This window comes from Herpailurus yagouaroundi, unplaced genomic scaffold, assembly GCF_014898765.1.
Source record: "Herpailurus yagouaroundi ecotype Mexico unplaced genomic scaffold, PumYag 77, whole genome shotgun sequence".
In the NCBI taxonomy this organism is placed as follows: Eukaryota; Metazoa; Chordata; class Mammalia; order Carnivora; family Felidae; genus Herpailurus; species Herpailurus yagouaroundi.
In genome coordinates, this window is record NW_024412388.1 from 42,784,490 (window position 1) to 42,796,990 (window position 12,501).

General features: G+C 39.3%; 1 protein-coding gene across 1 annotated transcript in view; it reads left to right on the forward strand.

Annotated features, from left to right (window-relative positions):
* ZYG11A (zyg-11 family member A, cell cycle regulator) overlaps nt 1-12,501 on the forward strand; it is a 79,818-nt gene that overhangs the window by 61,875 nt on the left and 5,442 nt on the right. The window contains exons 9-11 of the mRNA XM_040470264.1: nt 3,938-4,099; nt 4,175-4,219; nt 9,199-9,393. Coding sequence (XP_040326198.1) covers nt 3,938-4,099; nt 4,175-4,219; nt 9,199-9,393 — 402 coding nt within the window. The remainder of the gene's footprint in view (nt 1-3,937; nt 4,100-4,174; nt 4,220-9,198; nt 9,394-12,501) is intronic.

The following is a 12,501-nucleotide window of genomic DNA, read 5'->3' on the forward strand; positions in this document are numbered from 1 at the left end:
TTTGAGACAGAGAGAGACAGAGCATGAACTGGGGAGGGTCAGAGAGAGAGGGAGACACAGAATCTGAAACAGGCTCCAGGCTCTGAGCGGTCAGCACAGAGCCCGATGTGGGGCTCGAACTCACGGACTGCGAGATCATGACCTGAGCTGAAGTCGGACGCTTAACTGACTGAGCCACCCAGGCGCCCTGATAGGTTTCCTTTTTTAAAAAAATTTACTTATTTTGAGAGAGAGAACCACTTGAGTGGAGGAGAGGCAGAGAGGGGGGACGAGGTCCGAAGTGGGCTCTGCGCTGACAGCGGAGAGTCTGAGGTAGGGCTTGAACTCAGGAACCATGAGACAATGACCTGAGCCACCCAGGAGCCCCTGTTTTCCCTTTTGGGTTGCTGGCTTTCTTATGGTTTATAAGACTTTGCTATATATTAAGGAATTGAGCCTTTTGACTCTGATGTGAGATGCATGTATTTTCCCCAGTTGGCTGTTTGATTGTTTGTACTTTATGACATGTTTTGCCATGCAGTAATTTAAAAATGTTTATAGGTTTAAATTTATCATTTTATTTCTCTGGCATTGATGGCACAGTTTGAAAGTATTTCTGTGCTCCACAGAGTATATTTTAAAATTTTCTCATGATTTTTATCTGTGGTTTCCTTTCTTTTAACATGTAAATTCTTGATTTACTTAAAGCCTTTTTTTTTTTTTGGGGGGGGGTATGTTGTAAGGGTCTGTGTTTCTTCTCAATGTCTGCCTCTGCACCTTTTGTTGAACAAATTATCTTTTCTCCATTGTTATACATTGCTACCTCTATCATATATTAAATTCCCTTCTCTATTTGCATCTGTTTCTGGACTTTGTGCTGTGTTAAGTTAATTTGTATGTCTGTTTATATGCTGATACCACACTTTTTATTTACTAGTTTTATAAATTCCTTAATAGTTAAGATCTTGAGTTTCTTTTTTTTTCTTATGTTTTATTTTTGTGGTTTTTTTTTTTTTTTTTTTAATTGTTGTTGTTTTTGAGAGAGAGAGGGCGCAGAAGAGGGGTAGAGAGAAAGAGGGAGATACACAATTCGAAGCCGGCTCCAGGCTCTCAACTGTCAATACAGAGCCTGTTGCGGGGCTCAGTCCCATGAACTGTTAGATCATGAGCTGAGGCAAAATCAAGAGTCAGACACTTAACTGACTGAATCACCCAGCCGTCCCTCTTTGTTTTTTTTAATGTGAACACCAGAACTGGCTTTTCTTGTTTTAAAAAAGCTTTGTTTTCTTTGGGATTATGTTAAATTTATAGATTTACTTAGAAGAATTGACATCTCTTTGATACTGATTTTTCCTTCTGAGACTAGGAGATGTTACTCCATTTATTTGGTCTTCTATGTCCCCCAGATGTATACGGGTGTTGTCTTAATGTTGATATTCTGTATTTCTTAAATTTATTCCTAAAGTTTTTACCTTTTGCATTGCTGTCACAAGTAGAATCTTACGAGTTTTTGATATGTAGTCAGTAGGTTTGGGGGATAAAAATCAAGAGTGACTTTTTAGACATGTTAATTTCTGCAATGCTTGAGATGTCACAGAGGCAGTTTGATATGGGGCACAGCTCAGAGTATTGTGTAAGAATAATTTGAGTCCTCAGTTCTGATACGGGATATAATCACCTGGAGAGTGTGGAGTGCATATAGAGTAAAAAGAAGGACTGAAATGAGTGTGTTAGAAAGAAGAACAAGCCGGGGAAGGAGAGTGGAGTTGTGTGGAAAATGAGAAAACCAAGAAAGAGTGATGTCTTAGAATCCAAGAGAATTATTTCCAGAAAAATTGAGCAGTCATGTCAGATGCTATTGAGTGGTTGAGTGAGATGGACAGAGAGGTGCCAGTTGGATTTGGCAGGATGGAAGTCATTAGTCATCTTGTTTACATTATTTTAGTGGAGTAGTGGGACAGAGCCTGTTTGGACTACAATGATGAGCAAATGGGAGGTGCAACACGGAAGCAACTTTTTGATATACTTTAATGAGAAAAAAAGAGAAAGGAAGATACTACATGGGGCCAACAATTGGTGTTTTCCAAGATCTATTCTACGCCCTTGAAAACATTTCTGAAAAACAAGGAGAAATTGATGGCAATGGCAATAAAGAGGGAAGTAATTTGGTGCCAAATCTTTGTGTGTGTGCAGGAATTGTGTATAGAACAGGAGTAAAGATGTTCGCTTTAGACTAAAGCAGAAGGGAAAGCGGGGTGCGTTGATATATGTGTAGGTAGGCTGGTAGATTTTGTCAGGAGGAACAGCAGTAGTTCGTGAAAAACTAGATGAGGTGATCGAATGAGAGGTGTAAAAAGATGGTGAGTAAAGTTGGAGGGGAGAGGGAATGATGAAAGAAGAGTGGTCTTGGGAGCAAATTCATTGAGAAATCCAGTAGAATTCCCAGATACAGTTGAATGCCCTCTTCAGAGTGTTCTGGCAGATATTGAAGATGAGACTCGAGCAGCCTTTTTCAGGATTCTAGGGCATAAAGTAGGGTGTTTGAGGCAGCAGTTTCATCACGATGATGTGATGGAGTTGCTGGGAATGGTTAACAGGAACAGACAGAGGTACAGAATAGAGCGAGATAGAGAGCAGGTCCTGAAGTAACACGGAGGGAAGAGCAGCCCTGTAGTTCTCAGAGAAACAATTTTGGAAATGTTACCAAAAATTCAGGCTTTAGGTGAAAACAAGCCATGTTCAGCCACTAGTCGTAAGACCTTAGATAATTTATTTATCTTCTCTGTGCCTCAGATTCTTCATCTGAAAACTGGCATCATCTGAAAAACAGGCATCTGTCATAGGAGTAATATTTTGCAGTTATTTTGAATGTCATTAAGGTAAAAATATATAAAGCATCTAACCACGGGCCTGGCCACATTCGTTATTATTGTCAGGGTCAGCCTCACTTCCCCTGCTCCCTCCCTTGCCTTGCGGCCATTCACCCCATTGGGCGTCTGAATGATTGCTACCAATGCTGTGTGTCACTCTTACACTTCCCTCTTGGTTCTCACAGCTTTATTTTTGTGATAAACTCTCTCGATACATTCTCTCCTGATTGGGTAAAATTTTTGAGGTGGTCTCATTCCTCCTGAAAACAGACATACTCTGCTTTGTTCAGTGCTGTTTTATTTTATGTGTTTTCATTAGGTGGTTAAGTGAAAATCGCTATCTTTTCCCTCTCTCACAACAGTCTAATATGCTTGCAGGAAAGTGAGGATACTAGCTTCACTTGTGTCCAATATTATTCTGCTATGAAATGGGGTTTTGGAATCTCTGTTAAAGTGAGCCAATGATTTCTTTATTATGACATATGGTTGTAGTACTGGTGTTACCCTCTAGCCATATTGATCTGCTCAAGTGTGCTCAAGAACAGCACACTTTTTCTCTGCCTGGCATACTCCCTCCCCCTCTATGTCTCCACTCCTTGCTTAACTCATTATCTTTCTTTCTCTTCTGGTCTCATTTGTTTCAGTATACATATTACCTTTGCATGGAGGTTTCCTTTTCCTGCCTTTTCTAAAGTAAATTCTTAGGCTTTTATGTGTTTCCTTCAGAACATTTTCCCAAACTTAAAATTCTTTTATTTAGTTGAGAGAAAAACCAACATTTTTTTTTAATCTGTCGCTCTTACCTGAGGTGTTGACTAACCATGCTCAATAAATGAATAATGGAATAGCTAATATGTACTTGATTATGATTCTTATTAACAAGGACCAAGAACTAGATTAAGTGCTCATTAAAGCTGAATTGTTTTTTCTTTTAATCTTCATAAAAACCTTAGGAGTTAGGTATAACTCATTATATAGAGAATAAATGGATCACAGAGCTATTAAGTGGTAGAACAACTATTGCTTTTCTTATGTTGTAATTGAGTTAGTCACTGGGGCATCTAACTCTTTGTCTCTTTGGTTTTTAGGAACTTCTAGCAATAGTAAAACAAAAGACTACTGAAAATTTAGATGATGTCACCCTCTTGTTTACTTTGAAAGCACTTTGGAATCTTACAGATGAGTCTCCAGCTGCCTGCAGTCACTTTATAGAAAATCAAGGATTGGCAATCTTCATCCAAGTCTTGGAGGTGGGAAGACAGGATTGAGTTTATATGTAAAGTTCTTTTTTTCGTGGTAAAGTAACCTGTATATTCTTTTGACAGACTTTTTCAGAGTCAGCAATACAAAGCAAAGTACTTGGTCTTTGGGTAAGGTGAATTGTTTCAGTTAATTCTGATTTCTAAAAAAAAATAATAATAAAACTAACAGTTATGTAGCACCTACTATATGCTAGGCACTATTGTAAGCAATTTCTGTGTGTTAACTCATTTAGTGTTCACGTGATTCCCTATAAAATAATACCACATCAGTCCTCTTGCTCTGAACAAACTACAGCTTAAAACAACAGCCATTTTATTTACTTTTGAATCTGTGAGTCAACAATTTGAACTCCGTTTAGCTGTACAGTTCTTCTGGTCTCAGTAATTCCAGTGGAGTTATTCATGTTGCTGTAGTCATCTGGTGGCTCAACTAAGGCGAGGTGTGCTAAGATGGCCTAACTCTCACTGTGACAGTTGGTACAAGTTGTTAGTTGGGCCTTGTATCTCCGTGGGCGATGACTTCTTCTCCTCCTCCCCTTTCCCTTCCTCTTCTTCTCTCCCCCTCCCCAACCCCCAGGGAGTTCTGTGCCCAATGTGGGGCTTGAACTTATGACCCTGAAATCAAAAGTTGCATGCTCTACTGACTGAGTCAGCCAGGCACCCCTGTCACCATGGGCTTGTTTCAGTTTCAGGATAGCGCTAGAAGGCAAGTCCCACTGTGCAAGTGCTTCTTAAACCTCTGCTTATGTCACGTTCTCTAATGTCTCATTGGGCAAAGCACACTAGGTGGCCTGGGTGTTTCCCAGTAATCACTTCTCCAACTCTCAGTAACAACTGAGTATGCTCCAATTCAGTTCAATTCCTTTCTTACACTACCTACCTAAGTTATCCTAAGTTATCCAAGTTAAAGGGCTCAGGTTCATAAGACTGCCCCACTTCAGTTGCCAGTTTTAAGTCTTGGGCCACCCATACCTCTGACCATCTGGCTATAAATTAGGAGTTTCCATGACCCCTTCCTCAGGTTGATAATTTGCTAGAATGGCTCACAGACTCCAGAAGGCGTTTTGCTTGATATTGTCAGTTTATTATAAAGGATACAACTCAGAAACAGTGAAATGGAAGAAAGATATAGGGCAAGGAAGGATGAATGCATGCAGAGCTTTCATACTCTGTCTGGACACACCACCCTCCCAGCACCTTAATGTGTTTACCAATTCAGAAGTTCTCTAAACCCATCGTTTAGGATTTTTTATGGAGGTTTCATCACATAGGCATGACTGATCATTAATTCAATCTTCAGTTCCTCTCTCCTCCTCCAGAGGTTGTGGGGTGGGGCTGAAAGTCCGAGGCTTCTAATTAAGGTTTGGTTTTTTTTGGCAACCAGTCCCCATCCTGGAGTTATTTATTTAGTTGCCTACCAAATAAAGAACAAAGATGCTCTGATTACTCTTATCACTTGGGAAATTCCAAGGGATTGAAGACTTCTCTTTTCAAGAACTGGCAACAAAGACCAAATATATATTTATTATATGTCCATGGTTAAGCCCACATTAAAGGAGGTGGCCACCCCTTGATGGGAGGAGCAGTGAAGTCACATGGCTAAGTCACATAGAGATAGGAAAAGTTGTGTTATGTTCTATTTATCCTGTTACCTAAGTAGTAGGAGGCAGAATCAAATGTCAAACTCAGGCAGTCTAGCTGTAGAACCTCTGATATTAACCACTTTACCATACTTTTTTATCAAGGTAATCAATTCTTTAGAAATTTCTTTGATTATATTGTTATACTACCTCTCAATCAGGATATCCATAATTGAGAAATTTCTTTGTTTCCAAAAGATAAAGGTGAACATTTACAAAAAGTAATGAAGACATACTGTTAAGTCCTTGCAGTTTGCCATGCATGAAATACATCCAGCTGATGGTCCTTCAGTGTTGGGGAGATGGTGTTAGACAGGTATATGAATAATTTTCTGATTTAAGATGGACTGTGGTAAGTGCTAGAAAAGCACAAAGTCTAGTGGAAGCTTTTGATTCTAGAGCATGCACTCCTTGAAAGCAGGGACTGTGTCTTTACTTTAGTATCCCTAGCACATATAGGACTTGGAACAGAGTAGAGGGGATTAAATGATTAATATTGGAAATCTTAATATTGGAAGGTACAAAAAAGTAGAAAGATAGAGGACAAAAGAAGTAGGAGACAAAGGTCTTTTGGCTAGGGAAGATGAGAAAATGTAATCATTTAAAGGATACTGTAATAAAGAATATCTGGAATTTTGGCAGAAGTTGAGAAAAGCAATAAATAAGGCCAGAAAGGTGGATTGAAGCCTCATATATGCTATATAAAGCTAAGTGTCCTACTATTAGCTAACCTTTTCTAAAAGATCTTTTAGTTTTTTCTGAGAGCCTCTCAGAATGCTGAGAGTTTTTGAGGATGCCTCCTTTCCTTCCTTTTGCTGAGTGAAGAAGACCCACATTCTCCTGTAGCTTCCATCTCTTCTCAACATTTTGTTCATAGACTATTGGAATGAAAAAGGTACTAGAAAAGTAGCCTCTGCCAAGCTTATAAGAGAAATTGTGAGATTCATCTAAGGTGTCCTCAGTTATAGTAAGGATGCTGTCATGTTGTCTCTCCTTGTCTGGGGCTTCCATCTGATCGACTTAATGCTGAAATCCTACTATTGATGAGGGTATGTATAGATAGCTTTGGGGAAAACTGGGGGGAAATCTCACAATAGTGCAGTTTCTGCTGAAATCAATAGGGTATAGCTGGTCTTGTAAAAAAAAACCTGGGGTAAGTGATCTCAAAATAATGTAGTTTTCTGCATAGTGCTGTATGATGCTATTTTGAACATACTAGTCTCTAGGGTATACTTTTCTGAAAACTGCTTCAGAAGGAACAGTAACTGCTGTGTTCAATTTGACTATGTGTTTCACTTCTAAACCTTTGTGTTTTCATCTGTGTGGTAGACAGACCCTAAGGTGATTCCTAGTGATTCTGATTTCTTCTTGCTGTTCACGTCTTTGTAAAAGTCCTCCTCTCAAATGTGGGCAGGAACTGTGACTTGCTTCTAACAAATAGAATATAGCAAAGATGATAGGGTATCAGTTCTGTGATTATGTTATGGTGTATAGACAGTAGACCCCTTCCCCTTATCCATAGTTTCAGTTACAGTCTGGAAGCAGGTGATCCTCCTGAGGAATGGCCCAAAGGTCAGTAGTAGCCTAATGCTATGTCACATGCTTACGTCATCCACCTTTTTGTCTTGTCATATAGGCATTTTATCATCTCCTCACAAGCAGAAGAAGAGTGAGTACAGTGAAATAAGATATTTGAGAGAGGGTGCCTGGGTGGCTCAGTCGGTTAAGCATCTGGCTCTTGATTTCAGTTCAGGTTATGATCTCACAGTTTGTGAGTTTGAGCCCCACATCATGCTCTTTACTGACAGAGCAAAACCTGCTTGGGATTCTCTCTCTGCCCCTCCCCCCGCTCATGTGTTTTCTCTCTCTCTCAAAATAAATAAATAAGCTTTTAAAAAAAAGATATTTTGAGAAAGAGACCACATTCACGTAATTTTTGTTTGTTTGTTTGTTTGTTTTTAAGAGAGCAAGAGAGAGCACAAGCAGGTGAGGGGCAAGAGACAGACTCCCAAGCAGGCTCTGCACCATCAGTGCAAAGTCCAATGTTGGGCTTGAACTCAAACCATGAGATCATGACCTGAGCCAAAACCAAGAGTCGGACACTTAACTGACTGAGCCACTCAGGTGCCCCTATAACAGTATATTGTAATAAAAGTTACATGAGGGGCACCTGAGTGGCTCAGTTGGTTAAGTGCCCAACTCTTGATCTCAGCTTAGGTCATGATCTCATGGTTCATGAGTTTGAGCCCTTCGTTGGGCTGTGCGCTGACAGCATGAAGCCTGCTTGGGATTCTCTCTCTCTCCCTCTCTTTTTGCCCTTCCCGTGCCCATGCTCTCTCTCTCTCAAAATAAATAAACTTTAAAAAAAACAGACAAAAGTAAACAATATATTGTTATGATTATTCTATTATTGTTAATCTCTTACTGGCCTAATTTATACATTGAACTTTATCATAGGTATGTTTGTGTAGAAAAAACAGTATATTATAGAATTTGATACTGTTTGTGGTTTCAGGCATATCCATTGGAGGTCTTAGAACATATCCCCCTCTGATTTAGGGGTACTATGGTGTTAATCCCTATTGCTAATAGACTTGCTAGAGAGACTCTTCCATGTATTTGAAAAAGCAGGCTGCCAAGAAGTAAGTAGTTGGAGAAAGAAGCCCCTGTGGGAAGTAACTATGGGCAGCTTCTAGGCGCTAAGGGTGGCCTCCAGCAAGAAAACGAAACCCTCAATCTTAATGAATGTGGCCAACAGTTTGTAAGCTTGAAAGTAGGTTTCCTTCCAGTGGAGCCCCCAGATGAGAATGCAGCCCAGCCAGCACTTTGATTGTGGCTTTTTGAGACCTCAGAGTAGAAGAGCCACCTAAGCCATGGATGAACTCCTGGCCCACAAAAACTGAGAGAGAAAAAATGTATGTTGTTTTAAGCCACCAAGTTTGTGGCAGTTTGTTAAACAGCATAGCAACCTAATATATAAAATAAAATACTACCTGCCTTTCATTGTTACTGTTAAATTTCAAGCTAATGTAACATATAGTAGGCCCTGAGCAATCTTAAGTATTTGAGTCAGGCCTGGATTTTATTCTAGTTCAACCAGTTATTAGCAGTATAAACCTGACAAGTTCTGACTGACAAGTTAAATCTTGCTGAGTGACTTATTTCTTGGTAAAACTATATGAAACATTAAATGAGATAAGGCAGAAAAAAGGACCTTTTTGTTTGTCTGGTACAGTGCCTGGCACTTAGTAAGTGCTCACTCAGTGATTTGTCATTACTGATATCCTCATCATCAAGGGGTGGGATTACGGGTTTTAGGCTAAATTGAGAGGGAGGAGGATGGGATGAAGTATTCTGACTAAGCTAAGCAGTAGGAAAGGAAGAGAGTCAGACACTGATTCTGTCTCCTTTTCCTATCCCTGATATTTTCTGCTCTTTTACCTGTAGAACAACATAGCTGAAGTTAGAGAACTGTCTTCCAAGCTGGTGACTGAAGATGTGGTGAAACATATTAGCAGCTTGCTCCATAGCAAAGAAATGGAAGTCAGTTATTTTGCTGCAGGCATCATAGCCCACCTGACATCTGACACACAGCCCTGGATGTCCCATGACCTTCAGAGGAGTGCTCTTCTCCAGGATTTGGTACAAGGACCATTCATTCTTCTTTACAAACTGTGTCGTGATCTCTTCTTGCAGGAGACTTACTTTTCTAGTTTTAAGAATTTTACTTTATTATTATTATTTTATATTTCAGAAAGAGAGACAGAGTGTGGGCAGAGGAGGGGCAGAGAGATGGGGGAGACACAGAATCCGAAGCAGGCTCCAGGCTCTGAGCTGTGCGCACAGAGCCTGACACAAGGTTCGAAGCCACAGACTGTGAGATCACGACCTGAGCCTAAGTCGGACACTCAACCAACTGAGCTACCCAGGCGTCCCAAGAATTTTAGAAATATGTATTCATTGTAGAAAATGGGAAACATAATAAAAAAGTACAAAGAAAATATTCTAAATCACTCACGTGCAATCAAGCTCTAACCTCTGTTAATACTTTGTTACATTCCTCCTGATATTTTTCTTTTATAAAAGTTACACGTATAAACAGTTGAATGTGGCTTTACCAGTTCTCTTTTCCACTTTCAGCTTTTTTTCAAGCTATTTCTTTTGATGTTTTCTCCATATCTAAATTACCTCTGTTGCTACTTCATTTTGCAGTTTTAGACATTAATCTGTTCATTCATTTTCCCACTCTGGAAAAAGAAGGTTCTTTTTCTCATTTTCCCTATGCGTACCCTTTCCTATACTCCCAAGTATATATATCCTTTCAGTATATTGAAATATATTCCATCTACTTCAGCTTCTTAAGACTTCTTTCCCAAAACTTTCTGTTTTCTTCCATCTGGTCTGCTTATTTGTGTATTTGCTATACTGCTGTCATTCCAGGATATTCCTTTACTGGGGATTCTCTTTACTTCTCTGGTGTTGGATTCCCTGTTTCCTGGATTGCATGCCTTCCTGGTTTTTTGGTGTACTCCCTCATTCTGTTGGATCTTATCTAGTAGCTTCCTCAAATGCATGAAATAGAAAATTTTAGACTTTACATGATCTCAGAGTCACGAGATCCGAGCCTCACGTCAGGCTCAAGCTTCTCTCCCTCTACCCTCCCAACCTCCCCACCTCCATACCCTCTCTCTCTCTCTCTCTCGCTCTCTCTCTCTCAAATAAATAAATAAATAAATAGTTCAGACCTTATTTGTTTGAAAAGGGCATTATTTTACCTTCATATTTAGTTAGTCACATGGCTGGGTATAGAATTTTAGTTTTGGAATATTTTTCTTTCTGAATTTTTAAGTCATTACTTCTTTGTTTTCTCAGTATCACTTTTGAGAAGCCATTTTCCTTCGGAACCTTTAAGATTTTTGTTCTCAAAAATCACACAGTGGTGTGCCTGGATGTAGGTTTATTTTCATCATTATCTTGGATACTAATTGCTCTGGAAGCTTGTTTCCTTCAGTTCTGAGAAATTTCTTTCTCCCTTTCTACTCTCTTCCTCTTTTTTTCCCCCCACCTTAGGATGTTGGCCTCCCTGGACTCATTTTTCCTTACCTATTTCCCTGTTTTCCTCTTTAAAAAAAATCTTTAAAAATCTCCACTGCTGGGGCATCTGGGTGGCACAGACAGTTAAGTGTCTGACTTTGGCTCAGGTCATGATTTTGAGGTTTGTGAGTTCGAGCTTCACATTGGGTTCTGCACTGGTGGTGTGAACCCTGCTTGGGATTCTTTCTCTCCCCACCTCTCTCTGCCCCTTCCTCACTTGTGCTCTCTCTCTCCAAAATAAATAAATAAATAAATAAATCTCCACTCCTATTGGGTTTTGCATTTATATTTTATATATTTTATTATATAATTAACTATTTTAATGTAATTTTATATATTTATATGGTTCATCATATAGTTTAACATATACTTTAAAATTTTTTAATGTTTATTTTTGAGAGAGAGAGAGAGGAGGACACAGAATCCGAGGCAGGTTCAGGCTCTGAGCTGTCAGCACAGAGCCCAGCGTGAGGCTCAAACTCACGAGCTATGAGATCATGACCTGAGCTGAAGTCAGAGGCTTAACCAACTGGGCCACCTAGGTGCCCCTTAATTTTTTTTTTTGAGAGAGAGTGTGTGCACACACGCAAGGAGGGGAGGGGCAGAGAGAGAGAGAGAGGAAATCCCAAGCAGGCTCCGCACTGTCAATGCAGAGCCCAATGTGGGACTCAGTCTCACAATCTGTGAGATCATGACCTGAGCCAAAATCAAGAGCTGGACACTTAACTGACTGAGCCACCCAGGTACCACAGTATATTTATTTATTTTTATAGCTTATAATGTGTTTTTATATATTATGTATAGTTATATATTTGTATTTATATATTTCTATTTTAATTTTCAAGAACTCTCTTTTGTTCTCTGAGTGCTTCTTTTTCATATAATATCTTACTCTTTTCCCATGGTTGCTGTATCTATTATCTCTTTAAAGGTAGTAATGATTAGTTTGGGTTTTGCTTTTGTTTTGTTTTTTAAGTTTTCCTCTTCCTTCAAGGTTTCTGTTTTCTGCAAGTTGCTTTTTCACCCTATTTTTATCGTTTATGTTACAGACTTTCTTAAAGTATATGGAGATCTTCAGCTGTCCAGTCATATTTAAGAGTGGAGTTGTTTGGAAGCTAGGTACAGATGGGTGGAACTTGTCAACTATGGGCCTCACCTAGCGTGATCTGTATTAGTCACTGTCATTGTCATTAGATCTTCTATCCTGAACTGGTTGGAATTTTCCTCAAGAAGAATCTTCTGTTTTCCTGACTGAAAATGATAAGCTTGGTTCCAATGGTCTGAAATCCCACTAGAGGAAGAGAGTTGAGAGCAAGGGACTCTCAGCATTTATCATTTAGATTTTCACTTCATCCCTGTTTTTAACATGGTACTTCAACCCTTAATTGTTCACAAGGTTGCCCAGTGCAGAAATTTTTATTAGTGGTGGAAAGGAGATATGGGAGTCTTGATTCTTTGGTACTTTCGATCATTCCTCTTGTTTTTAACCCCACCTTTAATCTCACTTCCTAAAGTACTTTGTGTGCCAGATTTTTATGTCTGGGAGTTCTGTTCAAACTGGTTCATTTTTTAATCTTCTCCAGTGCTAGATCTACCAAATCACTCACCATTTTCTTTCTGCTTTGTTCTTGTTTGGTTGCCTTCTTTTATTTTAAA